At 39.7% G+C, this 19,109-nt stretch overlaps 1 protein-coding gene across 2 annotated transcripts; it reads right to left on the bottom strand.

Annotated features, from left to right (window-relative positions):
* Positions 1-277: 277 nt before the first annotated feature.
* Positions 278-18,311, bottom strand: TLR3 (toll like receptor 3). Of its 2 annotated transcripts, XM_008977067.4 has the most exons (5): positions 17,990-18,311; positions 10,186-10,633; positions 8,213-8,404; positions 2,749-4,601; positions 278-2,276 (listed from the first exon to the last, which is right to left on the bottom strand). In XM_008977067.4, exons 2-5 carry the CDS (start codon positions 10,624-10,626, stop codon positions 2,048-2,050), a joined length of 2,715 nt encoding a protein of 904 aa, XP_008975315.1. In that variant the 5' UTR covers positions 10,627-10,633; positions 17,990-18,311; the 3' UTR covers positions 278-2,047. The 2 variants fall into 2 exon arrangements, with proteins under 2 accessions (XP_008975315.1, NP_001266163.1); NM_001279234.1 differs by lacking the exon at positions 17,990-18,311 and having other exon boundaries at positions 2,048-2,276; positions 10,186-10,626.
* Positions 18,312-19,109: the final 798 nt, after the last annotated feature.

Here is a 19,109-nt window from a genome sequence, read left to right as displayed (position 1 = left end):
GCTCGGGCCGCTCCCACCCTGCGGGGTGTGCTTTCGTTTTCAATAAACCTCTGCTTTTGTCACCTCATTCTTTGTGCATTTTGTCCAATTCTTTGTTCAAAGCACCAAGAACCTGGACACTCTCCACCAGTAACATCAATATATTAAATATAGATATTATATATTAAATAGCATTGATATATGACATATTAAGCAACTTGATACATTGACTAATTCACAATGATTTATTTACAATATCTTATGAATATTTGAGAATATTGATAACACACAAAGCATATAAGAAAAGCAGAAGTTGTGATTTTTATTTTATAATGCCAAAATAAAATGATTATTGCACAGTTAAAAAGCAAATCTTAACTAAAATGCTGAAAAGCAGTGTCTCAGCTGTCAGGGTGGCAAATAACGTGAAAGTGACAATTAGTCCTCCACACATTCACAGTGTTGGCCGACTATAGACTCTTCAGAACCAGAGGTACAGTGGATATTTCTCATTCCAGGGTCATGGAACTCAGCCTTGGGAATACTGAACTATTTAAATCAAAGTTCCAAAATGTGACATCTCAAATGCTCCCTGAATTCAGCAGACAAATGAACATTTCAGGTATAGAAATTAACTCAGCTTTATAATTTCAGGTTTCTCTTTAAATACTAGAACTATAAATATTTCAAAAAGCTGTTCAGGTCTGTTTCCAATAATCAGATTCTCTTTTATTGTAAAACTAAAAATTTTTTGTTGTATTGTAAAACAAAATAAAAAGGTGGGGCACGGTGGCTCACGCCTGTAATCCTAGCACTTTGGGAGGCCAAGGCGGGAGGATCACTTGAGGTCAGGAGTTCAAGACCAGGCTGGCCAACATGGTGAAACCCCATCTCTACTAAAAATACAAAAATTAGCCAGGCATGGTGGCATATGCCTGTAATCCCAGCTACTCGGGTGGCTGAGGCAGGAGAATAGCTTGAACTCAGAGATGGAGGTTGCGGTGGGCCGAGATTGGACCACTGCACTCCAGCCCGGGCGACAGAGCCAGACTCTGTCTCAAAAACAAACAAATAAAAAACAAACAAACAAAAAAACAAAAATAAAAATAGTCTTTCTAGATAAGGACTACCTTATGCGTAGCATATTATTTTATGGTAAAATAATACATTCCTTTGAATATATTATACAGCGATCATCATCACTAATTACATAGGAATATCTAAGATGCATTTATTATCATAATTTTCAAGATCAGGAGTCAAAGAATCCCAGTGGGACCAAGTGATTTCGCCAACGCCATCTCCTGAGTCTGTGACCATGGGAGGAAAGTTCTGTTTCCACAAAGCCAAATACTGATTAGCCTTCAGAAAGCAAGCCTGCCTACAATACTTTTAGTAAGAGAATTGTTTCCACCCTCCCACAGCAGAAACTCATAATCTCAGGAAAATACAAGTCAATATTCATTCAAATAATCATCTCATTAACTAATAAAAATGAATTGCAAATGTTTTCTGCCCTTGGGTATGCATATTAAAAAATATTTAACATTTAACAAAGTCAACACTGAGACAAGTACTTACTAAAATACAAAGTTTTTCCATTGAAAAAATACTGTAATTAAACTTGTTAAAAATATGGGTATATATTTTACTCTTTTACAAAGGAAATAGCATTATACCCATTGAAACAATTATCTTTCATTCTAAGTGCATCCAAAATACAAAAAGATCATCACAAACCCTCATATACCTCTAACTTTTCTTAAAATGAGGAATGTTTTCAAACTCCTTAAGCTGTCATAGGCTCAGTGGCTGATTGTATATTAATCAGTAGACAATGTTCTTACGTGCTTATATGTTTTATTTTGGGTAAAATTAAGTCAATTGTCAAAAATAGGCCTGAAATAAGGAGATACATTTTCCTAGAAGAGATATAATTGTGATAGAATATAATCATTTACAAATATGAATAAACAAATTATAACACCTTTATGGAAAACTTAAATTTGCCATAGAACTTTTTAAATTGAGAAAGTTTCTCCTTTGCTAATTGAATATTTAAATAAATTTAATGTACAGAGTTTTTGGATCCAAGTGCTACTTGCAATTTATGACGAAAGGCACCTATCCGTTCTTTCTGAACTGGCCAGTTCAAGATGCAGTGAGATTTAAACATTCCTCTTCGCAAACAGAGTGCATGGTTCAGTTTATAATCTGGAATCTCCTCAAGGAAAACCAATATAATGGAATCCAGATTTTGTTCAATAGCTTGTTGAACTGCATGATGTACCTTGAATCTAAGTAAAGAAATGTATTGAAGAATTAATATACGGTTTTTAACAGCCAGAAGCAATACTACTTAAAAATACTCTGTAGAGTTTAAACTGTTACTGAAACTCAGGTTTTTTTTTTTCTTAATTTTATTTTAAAAATTCTTTGAGTTGTGAGTAATATTGGTAATATTTAAAAGTTTAATTGAAGCTCACCTGAGGCCAGGAGTTCAAGATCAGCCTGGCCAACACGGTGAAACCCCATCTCTAATAAAAATACAAAAATTAGCCAGGCTTGGTGGCGCGTGCCTGTAATCCCAACTACTTGAGAGGCTGAGGCAGGAGAATTACTTGAACCCAGGAGGTGGAGGCTGCAGTGAGCTGAGATCACACCACTGCACTCCAGCCTGGGCAACAGAGCAGGACTCCATCTCAAAAAAAAAAAAGAAGTTTAATTGAAAAGCAAGTACACACTTAAAATTTCACAATGTTTACCTACCTTTTGCATACTGGGTCTTTTAATAGATGGTGTGTTATAACAAAAATAATTTTTCTGCTTCTTTTGATGCTGTTAACAATTGCTTCTAGTTCAAAAACACCCGCCTCAAAGTCCCTTTCTTCCAGACAAAATTTGAGAGATTGGTCTTCCTTTTCCATTGAAGAGAAATGTTCCCAGACCCAATCCTTATCTTTATAGGCATGAATTATATATGCTGCATATTCAAACTGTTCTGTCTGTCTGTCTATTTCTTTGAAACCAAGAACTCGATGTACTGAAACATTCCAATAAAAAGATATCCTCCAGCCCTGAAAGTGGATGAGAAGTACAATAAAGATAAAAATCAACAGGATACTGGTATTGATCATGAAAAAGAGTTCAAAGGGGGCGCTGTCTTTGCAAGACGATGTATCAAAAAGTCTCACTGGGAACCCATGATAGTGAGGTGGAGTGTTGCAAAGGTAGCGGCTTGACAGCTCAGGGATGTTGGTATGGGTCTCGTTAATCCAATTAACAAACCAGGCAATACTTTCACACGTGCAATCAAAGGGATTAAAGCGCATATCTAACTCAGTCAGGTTCCTGAAAGCTGGCCCGAAAACCTTCTTCTCAACGGATGTTATGAGATTCTTCTGAAGGTTCAATGACTTTAGAGACACCTGATTATTAAAGACAGATGCTGGAAGTGTGTTTAAATTATTCAATCCTAAATCGATGATCTTTAGTTCAAATAAATCCTTGAAGACCTCAACTGGGATCTCGTCGAAGCCGTTGGACTCCAAGTTAAGGATGTGGAGGTGAGACAGACCCTTTAGGAAATAAACGGGACCACCAGGGTTCGCGTGTTTCCAGAGCCGTGCTAAGTTGTTATGCTGCAAATCGAGAATTTCTAGTTTCTCAAGACCCTCCAACATGTCATCATTTATGTTGGCTATGTTGTTGTTGCTCAGATCCAGAATGGTCAAGTTACGAAGAGGCTGGAATGGTGAAGGAGAGCTATCCACATTTTTAAGGGCCACCCTTCGGAGCATCAGTCGTTGAAGGCTTGGGACCAAGGCAAAGGAGTTCCTAGTCAGCTGCAGGTACTTGTTGTAGGAAAGATAGATTTCGAAAATATTTTCTAGACCTCTCCATTCCTGGCCTGTGAGTTCTTGCCCAATTTCATTAAGGCCCAGGTCAAGTACTTCTAGGTGGCCCAACCAAGAGAAAGCATCACTCTCTATTTTTGAGATTTTATTCTTGGTTAGGTTGAGTATGTGTAAGGGAGAATGAGCAAGTGATACAAATGTTTCATTTGTCAAAGTTCGCAAACTTGAAAAGGAGTTGGATAGACTTAAGTATTTCAGGTTTATCAATCCTGTGAACATATTGCTTTTTATGCCTGGAATATCATTATCTTCCATGTTAAGGTGCTCCAAACATTTTAGCCACTGAAAAGAAAAATCATCAATCTTGGGGAGTGAAGCAAGGGAAATACTTTGTTTAGTAAAAGACCGTTTCAAATTCAGGTACCTCACATTGAAAAGCCCGTGCAAAGAGTGAGAAAACAAATGCTGTATATTATTATAATCCAGGAAGAAATATTCTAGATGTGGAAGCCAAGCAAAGGAATCGTTACCAACCACATTTAAGTTGTTGTAGGAAAGATCGAGCATAGTGAGATTTGTCCACTTTAGTCCCAAGAAAGTTGTATTGCTGGTGGTGGACAGCTGGCTGTTACTCAGAGACAGATTCCGAATGCTTGTGTTTGCTAATTCCAAACATAGCTTCTCTGTGAGGCTGGGACCCAGCTGGACATTGTTCAGAAAGAGGCCAAATAATCTTCCAATTGCGTGAAAACACCCTGGAGAAAACTAAAGGTAGGAAAAAAAAAAGAGGTTAACAATCAAAAGAGCACAGACTCTGTAAGGCTGTTGAAAGCCTTTTTTTTTTTTTTTTTGAGACGGAGTCTCGCTCTGTCGCCCAGGCTGGAGTACAGCAGGGCACTCTCAGCTCACTGCAAACTCCACCTCCTCAGTTCAAGCAATTCTCCTGCCTCAGCCTCCCGAGTAGCTGGGATTACAGGCATGTGCCACCACGTCCAGCCAAGTTTTGTATTTTTAGTAGAGTCGGGGTTTCACCGTGTAGGCCAGGCTGGTCTTGAACTCCTGACCTCATGATCCGCCCGCCTCAGCCTCCCAAAGTGCTGGGATTATAGGCATGAGCCACTGCACCCAGCCAGATGCAGTTCTTTACTCCATCTCCGCTCACCCTTCACCACATCCTGTGGGCAGAGCATTTCTCCCCCTTCCTCTAATGCACGAGTCCTTCCTTACTCGGTTCCTGCAGCGCCCACCTCTTACTCCAGCCTCTGACCTCCCCTGGCCACTGGCTAACTTCTGCTCAGCATTCACAGCCTCAGCTTAGATGCCACCTTTTCAGGGAGGCTTCTCTGACCTTCCAGTCCAGGATCAATCTCCTGGTACTTTTTCTTTATCACCATGAGAACAATTGCAAGGAATAAACTGCTCGTGAAGTCACTCCTGGGGCAGTTCCTGGTTCTGTCTTGGTGCCGCTGTTCTCAGTGAGCCTCATGGAAGGAAGTTGTGGATGGCTTTTATGATGAGGCGGTGACGGCACACTTTCCTTTCTGGAACTCTGAGCTCCAGCTCTCCCTCTCGTCTTTCCACCCAGATTTTCTCCTGACTTTATTTTACTATCATGTTTTTCCAGCTCCCTTCTGCTCCGTCCCACACCCTTACCAGAGCCTTGGCTGTTCTGGGACTCACTTCGGGGACAAGAGAACAGCAGGTGGGAGAGGAGGAATCTAGAGAGGATGGAGGCCAGTTCTGGCAGTCGAAACCGCCAGAGGAGTAAAGGGCTCTGATTTTTTTTTTCTTTTTTTTTTTTTTTTTTTGAGACAGAGTTTCGCTCTGTCCCCCAGGGTGGAGTGCAGTGGTGCGATCTCAGCTCCCTGCAACCCTTGCCTCCTGGGTTCAAGCGATTCTCTTGCCTCAGCCTCCTGAGTAGCTAAGATTAGAGGTGCCCGCCACCACACCTGGCTAATTTTTTTGTATTCTTAGTAAGACGGGATTTCACCATGTCGGCCAGGCTGGTCTGGAACTCCTGACTTCATGATCCACCCCCACCTCGGCCTCCCAAAGTGCTGGGATTACAGGTGTGAGCCACCGCGCCCAGCCTGGAGGGGGCTCTGATTTGTAATGTGTCACTTGGGGGACAGTAGGGCTAATGCAAAAAAAGAGAGAAGTATAGAAGAAAGGGTGCTTTATCATAAAGAAATGAGTTAAAATGCAAAGCAGAAAATTATGAAATTAAGTATGATAAGTCTACATGATAGCACTATTTTACAGGCATTAAAATTAAGCTTTGGAATGCTTCTTAATTGTATGGGAGATGTTCATAATATGATATTAAATCTAAAGAGCAGGAGACATCATGATCTTCGGAGGGTGATATAGCATAGCTGTTAGGAGCAGGGCCTCCGGTCCAAGTGAGCCGGAAACCCAGCTCTGCCCCAGGTGGATCCTGTGGGGCCTGAGATATGTCACTCAAACTTTCTTCATCTCAGTTTTCTTTTGTGAAAATGACAATTAAGAGTAAGTTGATTACGCCGGACACGGTGGCTCATGCCTGTAATCCCAGTACTTTGAGAGGCCAAGGCAGGCGGATTGCCTGAGGTGAGAAGTTTCAGACAGCCTGGCCAACACGGTGAAATCCTGTCTCTACTAAAAATCCAAAAATTAGCCAGGGGTGGTGGTGGGCACTTGTAATCCCAGCTACTCGGGAGGCTGAGACAGCAGAATCGCTTGAACCCGGGAGTTGGAGGTTGCAGTGAGTCCAGATTGTGCCACTGCACTCCAGCCTGGGCAACAAAGAGTGAAACTCAGTCTCAAAAAATAAAATAAAATAAAATAAAATATTGATTAAAAATACTATATACATAAAATATTTTTAAAAATTTATCACAGCACTTGACACACAGTTAAGTGCCTTAACAGTGTGAATTTCAGTACAGTAAGAATTTAAGCTATTGTTTTTCCTTATAATTATTTGGAGAAAAGCCAGGGATAAATATACCCAAATGCTAACAGTGGTTGTTTCTGACTATGGACATTTGAGTGATTTTTAAAAATCACCCCTTATTATTATTTTCTCATTTATTCATATATTTAATAAGATTACTACAATAAATGTCTTAATCATAGAAAAATGCTGTTTAAAAAATAAAATGAAGAGCTTGCACAAAACATCTTAATATCTTAGGATAAATTTGTACGCCATTTATTTTTATGTCTGAAAAAAAAATAGAGTTGTAATTAGGGATTTCCAGTAGTCTTATAGCCTGGAACAAAATGAGTGTAAAATACAGACAAACCTGTATGTGAAAATGCGGAGTCCTATTTAGGGAAAAGTAGTTAGTTGGCGGGACCGAGAGAAAGCAAAAGAGCAGGTAAATTATTAGTCTGTCTTTCTTTATGATCCAGAACACGTAGCCCTCCTGTGAAAATAACTGACAATCTTCCTGTGCCCAGCTATCACCAGGCCCCTGCGAGTTAGCCCACTGCAACCTGGGCGCTGTCAGCGCAGCTCAAAGCCCTCTTCAGCACACAGCACGAACAAGACCCTGTAAAATCCCCAGCAAGCCTTTGTTTCTTTGCAGTCAGCTTCTCTTGCTGATATGCCCGTTGCCTTCTCGCAATGTAGTTTCCTACTTTCACTAATAAATGGGCCTTTCTCCACCTGCAACTGTCTTGGTAAATTCTTTTACCCCTGTGCCACCGGTCCAGATAGTTGTTGCTCTCCCGTGACAGAAAATGATTAGCTTGAAGATCATGATTCCAAAAAGAGACAGTCCTGTCAGTTATTTAAGCTGACTTCATTATAGGAAGGTTTTTATAACCACATACTGCTGCTGATCATTTCCTGAGCACTGCCTACGCCAGACACGGTCCTAAATTCTTTACCACACAGTCCTATGAAGCAGAGTCATTATCACGCCCATTTGAAAGCTGGGAGGCTAGAGAGGGAGAACATGAATAACTTGCCTGATAACATGATTGTTAAAAGACAAAGCCCAGAGACCAAGCCAGCTAACCCGACTGTGAACCTGGGGCTCTTGACCATCGTACTCTTTAATTAATAACTCTGTCAGAGAGTTTGTGTGAGAGAGCACTATTTCCACTTTACAAGTGAGGACACAGACTCAGAGATGTTAAGGATGTTCGCAAGGTCACGGCACAGGGGTTCCACCCAGTGCTGCAGGGCGGCAGAGTCCTGTCTCCCGACCTCTCCTGGGGCTGCCTGAGCTCTCAGGAGGATGACACCAATGCCCCCAAGCAGTAGGTGGGAAGGATTGCTGGAAGACAGGCAGAGGCAGAGAGCATTACATTCCTGTGTATGTGACACAGATAGGGACTATCCACCTTAAAGGCAGAATGCAAAATAATTTTACCTTACTTCTTACCTCTTTAATTTGATTCGATGACAACTCTAATTTTTTTAAAGATGAATTGGCAAAGATATCCAGTTCTTCACTTTTTAGCGCTTGAATTTTATTGTTTGATAATAGAAGCTCTTGGAGATTTTCCAGCTGAACCTGAGTTCCTAATTTTGTAGATGACAAGCCATTATGAGACAGATCTAATGTGATTAAATTCTGAAGGGAAAAAATAATATGCATATGTTAGAGTCTTGCTGTCAAAAACAGTTCTTTTAAATGTAAGTACATCTGAAAAATACTTCAACAGCAAAATCAACACCTCTCTATTATTCTGTAGAATACTAACAGTAAGCATAATAAAAAATCTTTGATCTGATTAATCTTTGTTACGTTATAATCTTTGTGATGGTTACCCTTGCAACCATTGTAGGAAGGATTTTATTTCTTATTTCAAGAATCATTTTATTTCTCTTACCAAAATAAAAAAGACTTAAGCTTATTTATGATATAAGGAACACTGCTAATTTATGAACTTATTTATCATAACCTTTTACTTATGATGCAAGAAATTTTCACATGGCTTATCAAACACACAGTGTCATGCTTTAACCTTGAAAATAAGTATCAGAAAAAAGAACAGAATGTTTTCTTAAAAAGCATGAGAATTTTGCCATCTATGAAATTTTAAATAGATTTTTATACTGAGAAAGAGTCATATTATATAAATTTTGAATCATGACTAGTACAGAATATTAACTTTTGTTTGCTTTATCAGTACTGTGGGATGTTTTATTACCCTTTGCTACTTTTGAATATGTATGCTTCAAATTCAGGCAAAAGGTAAGGGAAAGCGATACCAGTTAAGGCAAAGTCTAATGTAATCGCTGTTAACGAGAAGCAGGTTTTTTAATTTAAGTCTTTACAAAAATAACATTTTGCAATGATTTCTCTAGCCAGATTTTGAGGCCTTTGTATTCAAAGATATTTCATCCACATTAGACTCTAAGAAGACTCAAGAAAAGATTTAAAATAGCTAGGGAGCAAATCACTTTATGTTTCACAGCATATTTACATTTGTACATTATTCTTGGCATCTGAGGAAGAGCAATGCTCAATTTTTTATAAGGCCATAAAATGAAGTAACTTGAAAATCGCTTTGGTTAAAGAAAAGCACTTAATAATTGCCTCAGATTTAGAAACAGTAACATGCGTTTTTTTTTTTTTTCTGGTGCTCTAAAGCATTGTAGGGTGAATATGGTTAACTATGATTTATTGTGTATTTTTTAAAAGCTAGAAGAGCGTATTTTGAATGTTCACAACACAAATGAGAAACATTTGAGATGATGGATATGATAATTACCCTGATTTAATCATTACACATTATATACACATACTGAAAAATCATTCTCTATCTCATAAATATGTGAAATTATTAAACATCAACTAAAAAGAAAAGAAAAAAAACTAAAATTCGAGCAAAGTGTTGAAAAGAAAAAGGAATCATTGAAAAAGTGACACCACTATTGAAAAAGTCATTGAAATAGCCACTGAGGAGATTTCTGAAACCAGGAGTAGGTAATTTTTAGTTGAACAATTCACTTGATCATTGTATCAATTTGTTAATTTTATTTAAGTCAGAATTTGGACTCAAGACTTTTGTCATGACTTCACATGCTAAATCAGCAGCATTGAAAGTTTAGTTTCCATGTTCTTATGGGATATTCTGATTCTTCTCTGTTCATTACTTCTATCTCTTGCATCTAAGTTCTATTTCTAATGGGAGAAAGCAAGAGAGGCGAACATTGAAAATTAAGGATGAAACTGATTTAAGAGTATATTTTCTCTTTTGGAAGCATTTTCTATTATAATGGCAATATTTGTGGCAAATTGGATTAGATCAAATTTCTTCCTCTTTATTTCCTTGATATTTAGATAGTAAGTCTAAGGATGGGTAAGTGACTTAAAAACATTAGTAACAATAGACATTTTCATCTTACCTTCTGCTTGACAAAGGGATTATTTTTAATTTTCTGGATTGAGTTGGACATGAGATGGAGTTCAGTCAAATTCGTGCAGAAGGCAAAGGTTTTATCAGAAAGTTGAGATAGCTCATTGTGCTGGAGGTTCAAAACTTTTAACATGGGAAGTTTCTGGCACAATTCTGGCTCCAGTTTTGAGATGGTGTTAAATCCTACATCCAAGCTAGTTAGCTGGCTATACCTTGTAAAGTTGGAGGCTGGTAATCTTCTGAGTTGATTATGGGTAAGGTTCAACACTGTTATGTTTGTGGGTAGATCATCGGGTACCTGAGTCAACTTCAGGTGGCTGCAGTCAGCAACTTCATGGCTAACAGTGCACTTGGTGGTGGAGGATGCACACAGCATCCCAAAGGGCAAAAGGCCCCCCCAAAAGTAGATACAAGGCAAAGTCTGTCTCATGATTCTGCTGTAGAAAAGAAACATTAAAAAGTATGAGCAACATTAATAGCAGATGGCTTTCAAATGCATTGGTATATTCCTTGTAAAATATATCACCAAAATATGACCATGTATGATATTATTACTCATACTTTTATGCCATACAAGTACATATTATACAAGTCATACATCAAACGGAAAAATGTCAAACAGTACAGAAAGGTAAAAAATAAAACATCCAAACTTCCTTCCTATCCTTCACCTGAATGCCAGTTGCAGCTGTAATGTCTCTCTTTTGATAGGTTCTACCTGTAATTCTCATGATTACCCCCATAAACTTAATATTCTTGATCTTCTATTTCTTCATTTACTCATTTCACTATAAAGATAAGGAATTTAATTATATTTTTCTCTCATTCTATTCACAACTTTTCTTTAGTTAATTTTGTTTGTTTTTGTTTCGTTTTATTTTGTTCTGTTTTGTTTTTGAGACGGAATCTGGCTCTGTCACCAGGCTGGAGTGCAATGGTGCGATCTCGGCTCACTGCAACCTCCACCTTCTGGGTTTAAGTGATTCTCCTGCCTCAACCTCCCGAGTAGCTGGGATTACAGGCACCCGCCACCACACCTGGCTAATTTTTGTATTTTTAGTAGAGACGAGGTTTCACCATGTTGGCCAGGATGGTCTCGATCTCTTGACTTCATGATCTACCCACTTCAGCCTCCCAAAGTGCTGGGATTACAGGCGTGAGCCACCGTGCCCAGCCAGTTAATTTTTATTTTATTTTAAATAAATAAATACATTTTTCTTCACATTTCTTCCTTTCTTACATTTCCTAAAACTGTCAGCTATAACATTGCTTGACATTGTCAAGATGTGAAATCTTAGCATTTTACCCTGAAACTATGATTACATATGAGGTCCTTGGTCTACATTAATTCAGCAAATCCAAAGTCAGTAAATATTATTTACAATTTTAAAAATTATTTGTATTTATTTATTTATTTTTAGAGACAGGGTCTCACTCTGCCGCCCAGGCTGGAGTACAGTGGTGCTATCATGGCTCACTGCAGCTTCCAACTCCCGGGCTCAAGGGTTCCTTCCACCTCAGCCTCCCAAGTAGCTGGGACTACAGGCATGTACCACACCCGGCTAATTTTTTATTATTTTTTAAATTTTATAGAGAGAGAGTCTCGCTATGTTGCCCAGGCTGGTCTCAAACTTTTGACATCAAGTGATCCTCCAGCCTTGGCCTCCTAAAATGTTGGGATTACAGGCATGAGCCAATGTGCCCAGCCTCAATCACAATTTTACAATCATATAAATAAATAGTCACTGCAGATCATAATGGAACTGAAAAATTCTTATCACCTACTAATGTAGCCGTCATAATATCATAGTGCAATGCATTCCTCACATGTTTATAGTGATGCTGGTGTAAACAAACCTACTGCACTACTAGTTATATAAAATATAGCACACATAATTATTTACAGTACCTAATAGTTGATAATGATAATAAATGAATATGTTACTGATTTATGTATTTACTATACTATACTTTTTATCATAATTTTAGAGTGTACTCCTTCTACTTATTTTTTTTTAAGTTAACTGTAAAACAGCCTCAGGCAGGTCCTTCAAGAGGGATTCCAGAAGAAGGCACTGTTGTCATAAGAGATGACAGGTCCGTGCGTGTTGTGGCCCCTAAAGAGCTTCCAGTGGGACACGACGTGGTGGAAGGCAGTGACATTAATGATCCTGACTCTGAGCAGGCCTAGGCTAATGTGTGTGTTTGTGTCTTCGTTTTTAACAAAAACGTTTAAAAAGTTAAAAAAAAAAGAAGAAAATTAAAAATAGAGAAAAGCTTATAAAATAAGAATACAAAGAAAATATTTTTGTATAGGTGTACAATGTGTTTGTTTTAAACCAAGCATTATTACACGAGTCAAAAAGTTTTGAAAAATTAAAACTCTTATAAAGTAAAACAGTTATAGTAAGTTAATTATTACTGAAGAAAGTAAAATTTTTAAATAGGTTTAGTATAACCTAAGCGTGCAGTGTTCATAAAGTCTGCAGTGGTGCACAGTCATGTCCGAGGCCTCCACATCCACTTCCCTTCTCACTCACAGACTCACCCAGAGCCACTTCCAGTACTGCAAGCTCCACTCGTGGTAAGTGCCCTACGGAAGTGCCATTTGTAACCTTTTGTACCACATTTTCACTTACCTTTTCTATGTTTAGATACACAAGTACTTCCCATTGTGTTACAATTGCCTCCAGTATTCAGTGCAGTCACACGCCGGCTGTCTGGCTTTGCAGGCTGGGCGCCACAGGCTGTACTACCTAGTTCTGTGTAAGCACTCCCTGTGACGTTCCCACAAGGATGAAGTCCCCTCACGATGCATTTCTCAGAACATATCCCCATGATTAAGTGCCACATGACTGTGTTCTATTTCTTTGGGGTAAATAACTAGGATTGGAATGCCTGGGCCATTTGGTGAGGCCATTTGGTTTTACAGGAAACTGCCAGATCCTTTGGGAAAGTGTTGCACCACCAACTTTCCTGACAACATTTGGTACCTATTTTTATTATTATTTTTAATCATTCTGCTGAATATATAGTGATAGCTAATTATGGTTTTCATTTGCATTTCCCTGCCGACTAACGATATTTAACAATTTTCATGTGCTTATTGTTCATTTATCTTCCCTTATATGTTCAAATATTTTGCTCATCTATTAGATTGTTTCCTTTTTATTATTGCGTTGTAGGAATTTTTTATGTATCTGAGTGTCAGTCCCTCGTCAGATTCCTATTTTGTAAATATTTATTCCCAGCGTGTGAGTTGCCTATTTATTTTCTTACTGATGTCTTCTTAATTATGATGAAATCTAGTTTATCATCTTCTCTTTTATTTTGATTGTTTCTGTGTCTTCTCTAAGAAATTTTCCTACTCCCATTACTTAGATACTCTCCTCTAGAAAGCTTTATGGTGTTAGCTTCTATGTGAAGGTGTGTGATCTCTCCTCAATTAATTGTTGTGTATGCATGAAGTAGGAGTCACGGTTTTTTGTGTGTATATCCAGTCAGTCAGATCTTGTTTTTTGTTTTTTTTTTTGAGATGGAGTCTCACTCTGTCACCCAGGCTGGAGTGCAGTGGTGCCATCTTGGCTCACTGCAGTCTCCACCTCCTGGGTTCAAGTGATTCTCCTGCCTCAGGCTCCCGAGTAGCTGGGACTACAGGCACACGCCACCATGCCCGGCTAATTTTTATATTTTTAGTAGAGACAGGGTTTCACCATGTTGGCCAGGCTGGTCTTGAACTCCTGACCTCAGGTAATCCATCCACCTCGGCCTCCCAAAGTGCTGGGATTATAGGGGTGAGCCACCACGCCTGGCCCAGTCAGACCATTTTTTAAAGAGACTTCTTTCCCCCACCGGATTGTTCTGTGCTTTCCTTAGAAACCGAGTAAATGTTTTAAGTGAGGGTCTATTTCTGGGCTATCTACTCTCTTCCACTGAAATATTTGTTAGTTCTTAGGCCAATACCACATTGTTCGGATTACTTTAGCTTTACAACAAGCCTTGAAGTTCAGTGGGTGAAACCTCCCATCTTGCTCTTCTTCTAGATTGCCTTTTCTGTTGCTATGGTTGATGGAAATTATCCAATATTGTGTATTATTTATTATTAATTATTGCTTCTCACTAGAATGTGAAGCTATAATAGTAGAGGACATAGTTCTTACTCCATACGGTGTTGTCTGTGCCTAGAACAAGGCCTGGCACTTTGTTGGCTCTGAAGAAATAAATGTATGTTGAATACATAGCCGATATGGTTTGCCTCTGTGTCTCCACCCAAATCGCACCAAATCGTTGAATTGTAATTCCCAGTGTTGGAGGTGGGGGCTGGTGGGAGGTGACTGGCTCATGGGGCAGAGTTCTCACAGATGGTTTAGCACCACCCCCTCGGTGCTGTTCTCCTGATAGTGAGTGAGTGAATTCTTGAGATTCAGTCGTTTAAAAGTGTGTGGCGGTTGGGTGCAGTGGCTCACGCCTGTAACCCCAGCACTTGGGAGGCCAAGGTGGGCAGATCACCTGAGGTCAGGAGTTTGAGACCAGCCTGGCCAACATGGTGTAACCCTGTCTCTACTAAATACAAAAATTAGCTGGGTGTGGTGGTGGGTGCCTGTAATCCCAGCTACTGGGAAGGCCGAGGCAGGAGAATTGCTTGAACTAGGGAGGCGGAGGCTGCAGTGAGCCGAGATCCCACCACATGCACTCCAGCCTGGGTGACAGAGTGAGACTTCGCCCCCGCTCCCCCCAAAATAAATAATAAAAAAAATAAAAGTGTGTGGCACCTTCCCCTTCTCTCTTCTTCCTGCTCCGGCTATGTGAAGGTGCCAGCTCTGGCTTTGCCTTCTGTGGTGGGTGAAAGCTCCTTGAGGCTTCTCCAGAAGCAGAGGCTGCTATGCTGCCTGCACCGCTTGCAGAACCATCAGCCAATTGAACCTCTTTCTTTATAAATGACCAGTCTCAGGTATTTCTGTAGAGCAATGTGAGAATGCACTCATACAATAGCTTTCCATGGGCATTTAGTCAGCTCAGGAAAGCCACTCAACTCCATACATTGTCACACTTTATTTTGGTGGGATGTGTACCCAATGTGATACTCTGTGGTGTGATCAACAACCAAATTTCAGATATTTTAAAAAATCAAATACACCCACAAAGTATGGAGATGAAGCAGTGGTAATGATATCTAAATAGATATTCCACAAGATCTAAAAGTCATGACATGAAAATTATTCCAGGTAAGTTTCAGGTAATAAAATCACCTTAGGTGACTAATCCTAGGAAAACAGAACTAATGTGAGTATATAGAATTGTTCTAATATACTTAAAAATAGCGATTTTACTAATATTCTAATTTAGTTCTCAGAAACAGAAAAAACAACAAAAAAAACTGGCTTCAATAAACTAATATTCCCATCTCATGGCCTTTACAACTCTGGCACTAATCATTGTAAAGCTGTGCACATTCTTTATATCCACAGGCCATGAGGAATGCCACAGCTAGGCCAGCAAGGATGCATTTGCTGACTTGCCCAGGCACGTGAAGGATGCAGGGCTGGCAATGATACCTCTCAAATACCGGGGACCAGCTCCCCACCTGCCCCTCTCTGAGAGTCTCCCAAACCTCTCTTCCAGTTCCTTCAGAACTTCCTACCTCTATTTACCAACTCATAGGTAAGGTCCCTACGATACATTCTCCTTGCTTAGGTGAGATGTACCTCTCTGGTAGGGCTCCTGCTATAGGTCAGAATTGCTGAGAAGGACTAATCCATTACAAAGCATATCCCCGAATGACTGAAGGACTTGCCCCATCTGAAGACATTTCATCAGTGGGCAAAACTCACCAAATGCTAGGCAGGAGGAGTGAAAGAGGAACAAACTTGGAGAGACTCCTATGAAATTTCAGAATTGCAACCATGCACACAAAAATCCTAAAACCTTCATTTCCAAAGAAAAGAGATCTTGATTAATAAAAAACTTTTCATCAGTAACATGAACCACTGGAAAACAATAGAGATAAGCTTTCCAAACATTTAGAGAAAATTATTTTGAATTTAAAATTTCATATCCAGGCAAAGCATAGTGGCTCATCCCCACAATCCCGGCACTTTAGAAGGTGTAGGCGGAAGGAGATCAGGAGTTCAACACCAGCCTGGGCAACAGAGTGAGACCCCGTATCTACAAAAAAAATTTTAGAAAGTAGCCAAGTGTGGTGGCACAAGCCTGTAGTTCCAGCTACTTGGGAGGCTGAGGCAGGAGGATCGCTTGAGCCCAGGAGGTTAAGGCTGCAATGAATCATGATCACACCACTGCACTCCAGCCTGGGCAACAGACAAGACCTTACCTCTAAAAAACAAGAAAATTACCTTTGACCAGGCCAAGAAAATTACCTGTGGCTCACGCCTGTAATCCCGTCACTTTAGGAAGCTGAGGCTGGAGGATCCCTTGAGCCTAGGAGTTTGGGACCAGCCTGGGCAACACAGGGAAACCTCATCTCCACCAAAATTTTTTTTAAAATTAGCTGGGCATAGTGCTTCACACCTGTGGTCCCAGCTGCTCGTGACACTGAGGTGGGAGAATTGCTTGAGCCAGGGAGGTCAAGGCTGCAGCGAGCCACGATCATGCCACTGTGCTTCAGCCTGGGCAACACAGCGAGACCTTGTCTCTAAATCGACAAATGAAATGAAATAAAATAAGATAAAATTTCACATCCATCTGAATAACTAAATAAAAAGGTACAAGTATTTTGAGATATGCAAAAATTCAGTAAGTTTATAGCCATACGATCTGTATGAAAAGGTTATTCTAGGACATGCTTCAGTAAAACAAGCAAAAATGCACTTAAAGGATGAAAGGAGAGTGAAGAAAAAGTTGCTGTTGAATGAGATCTAGCAGAAATAAAGAAAATGAAAAAAAAATTAAAAAGAGACTCACTCGGCCTTAGAATTTTGGAAATATTTTGTGAGGGCACATGGAATTCACATTCTTTGTCCAAGTGAGAGACAATATTGCCTGATGGTTAGGACATGGGGTCTGGTCCAGCCAGACTACCTGGAGTTAACCACTATCCATAGTTTGATTTGTAAACTTTGCAATCTTTGTAGTAGGTTAATACACAGGCACGCCCATATGCAGACACATACCAGCACGTAATCATCTGTAAACCTGGGAATCAACTTGCTGAAGCCAACTCCATTTTTACCCGAGTACCCCACAATTGCCGATACCAGTTTCTGATCTTCCCATACACCTTAACAACTTTGCACTTCTCCACTTCTTCCATTATCCTTCATTAGGTGAAAGAAAGCCATTTACTTACTCCTAGGCACACCTGAATGTTCTCTCCTATCTAAGACATTGTCATACAATGCCAGCTCCTGTCTCCCCTGCAGCCAATAAAACTAACAAAAGGGGATACGCTCTTTTAACCTCTTGGAGTTTTGTTTCTTTAAGGTAAAGATGTGATTTGCTAAAAACACTGTTGCAAAATGATTTCCATAGCTTCCCTAATGTGTTTTTTCCAGGCACAGAATGCTACAGAGAAAAAAATTAAATACTGCATAAATACATTATCACATTAACTAGATATTGGTGCTATTACTTGTGTTCTGAGTTATACCCTTCTCCCATGCCCATATCATACCCCTTTTCTTCCACTTTCCTTCCTCAATAATTCTGACTAGATTTCAAGCACCAGATCAAAGAAAGACCAAAGAAGGCTAAAACCACATGCATTCTACTAGCAAACTCTACTCAGCAAGAGAGACCCTGCCCAGTAAGAACGTGAAATGAACACCTTCACTTACTTGGATGACTGCTAGCCTTTCCTTTTTTCTTTAGTCCAAATCCAGACATTTCATCAGGGAAGTGTGTGGCAAATAGACGGCACTCTCGAAAGTGAAAGTAAAGCTTGAAAAAAATGCTTTTATGTTTGGTGCATTCCAAGAAGGGCAAAGGGAGAAAACAAAAACAATCTCTGACAACCTCAGAGAGGCGTTTCAAACCGCCTCTGAAAAACATCTTGTTTTTATTTTATTTTAACTTTCTTAAAGCTGAGATCCTTGGATTTCATTGAAAGGGTCACAGATTTAGCAACAGCTAAAGTTGAAAGTGGGGACCTCACCATCTGGTGTGGGCGGGTCTGGACCTCTGCAAGTTATCGAATAACAGCAAATCCCTCAATTTTCTGCTAGACTCATGCGAAGCTGTCAGAATTGAGTAGTGTGTGGTCACAGGGACAGAAAAAAAAATCCCTAATCAAAGCTGAAGTACTTTCCCTTCTTTCGTCTGGCTTTTATCTCTTTGCAACACTGTAAAATAACACCGGCAGAAATTAACCTCTTGATCCAGGAAGAAACTGAGTTTCACAGCAGAGAAAGAGCCAAACATGGCAAAGCCGAGAGCCAGTCCCACTCCTGCTTATCCACTTTTCCACGGTCAGACGCGTTAGGGAACAAACCAGTATGCCCAGAAAAGTTCAGATTAACTAAGAATTTCGTTCTTAATTTGCTTTAATGACTCCAACTAGTTAAGTAAATGTGCTTGTTAAGAAATGAACTCACTTTTTTTCATTACAGATGTGCTATGATCTATTATAACTACATTGTTATATAGTGAAATATCACAATTGGAAGGAACTATAGACCACCTAATCTAACTCCCTTGTTTGAGAAATTAGGAAAACGAAACCTAGGGAGGTGAGTGGTTTGCCTAAGAACATGCCACAAGCCACCATATGCTTCAATCACACAAGTCATAAAACAACTGGACGGCTGGGACATGGCATTAGCTTGAACTCATTGCAGAGCTGATGGCAAGAAACAAGCGTGCATCATGGTGCAAAGTGCCCTCTTGTGGGCTCCAGCTTCAGCTAGACTGCTTTATAGTTACTGGGCTCAGGGCTACATGTCTCTGATTTTCATTGGT

This window comes from Pan paniscus, chromosome 3, assembly GCF_029289425.2.
Source record: "Pan paniscus chromosome 3, NHGRI_mPanPan1-v2.0_pri, whole genome shotgun sequence".
In the NCBI taxonomy this organism is placed as follows: Eukaryota; Metazoa; Chordata; class Mammalia; order Primates; family Hominidae; genus Pan; species Pan paniscus.
The sequence above is the reverse complement of the archived record's forward strand: the minus strand, read 5'-3'. Positions and strand labels throughout refer to the sequence as shown.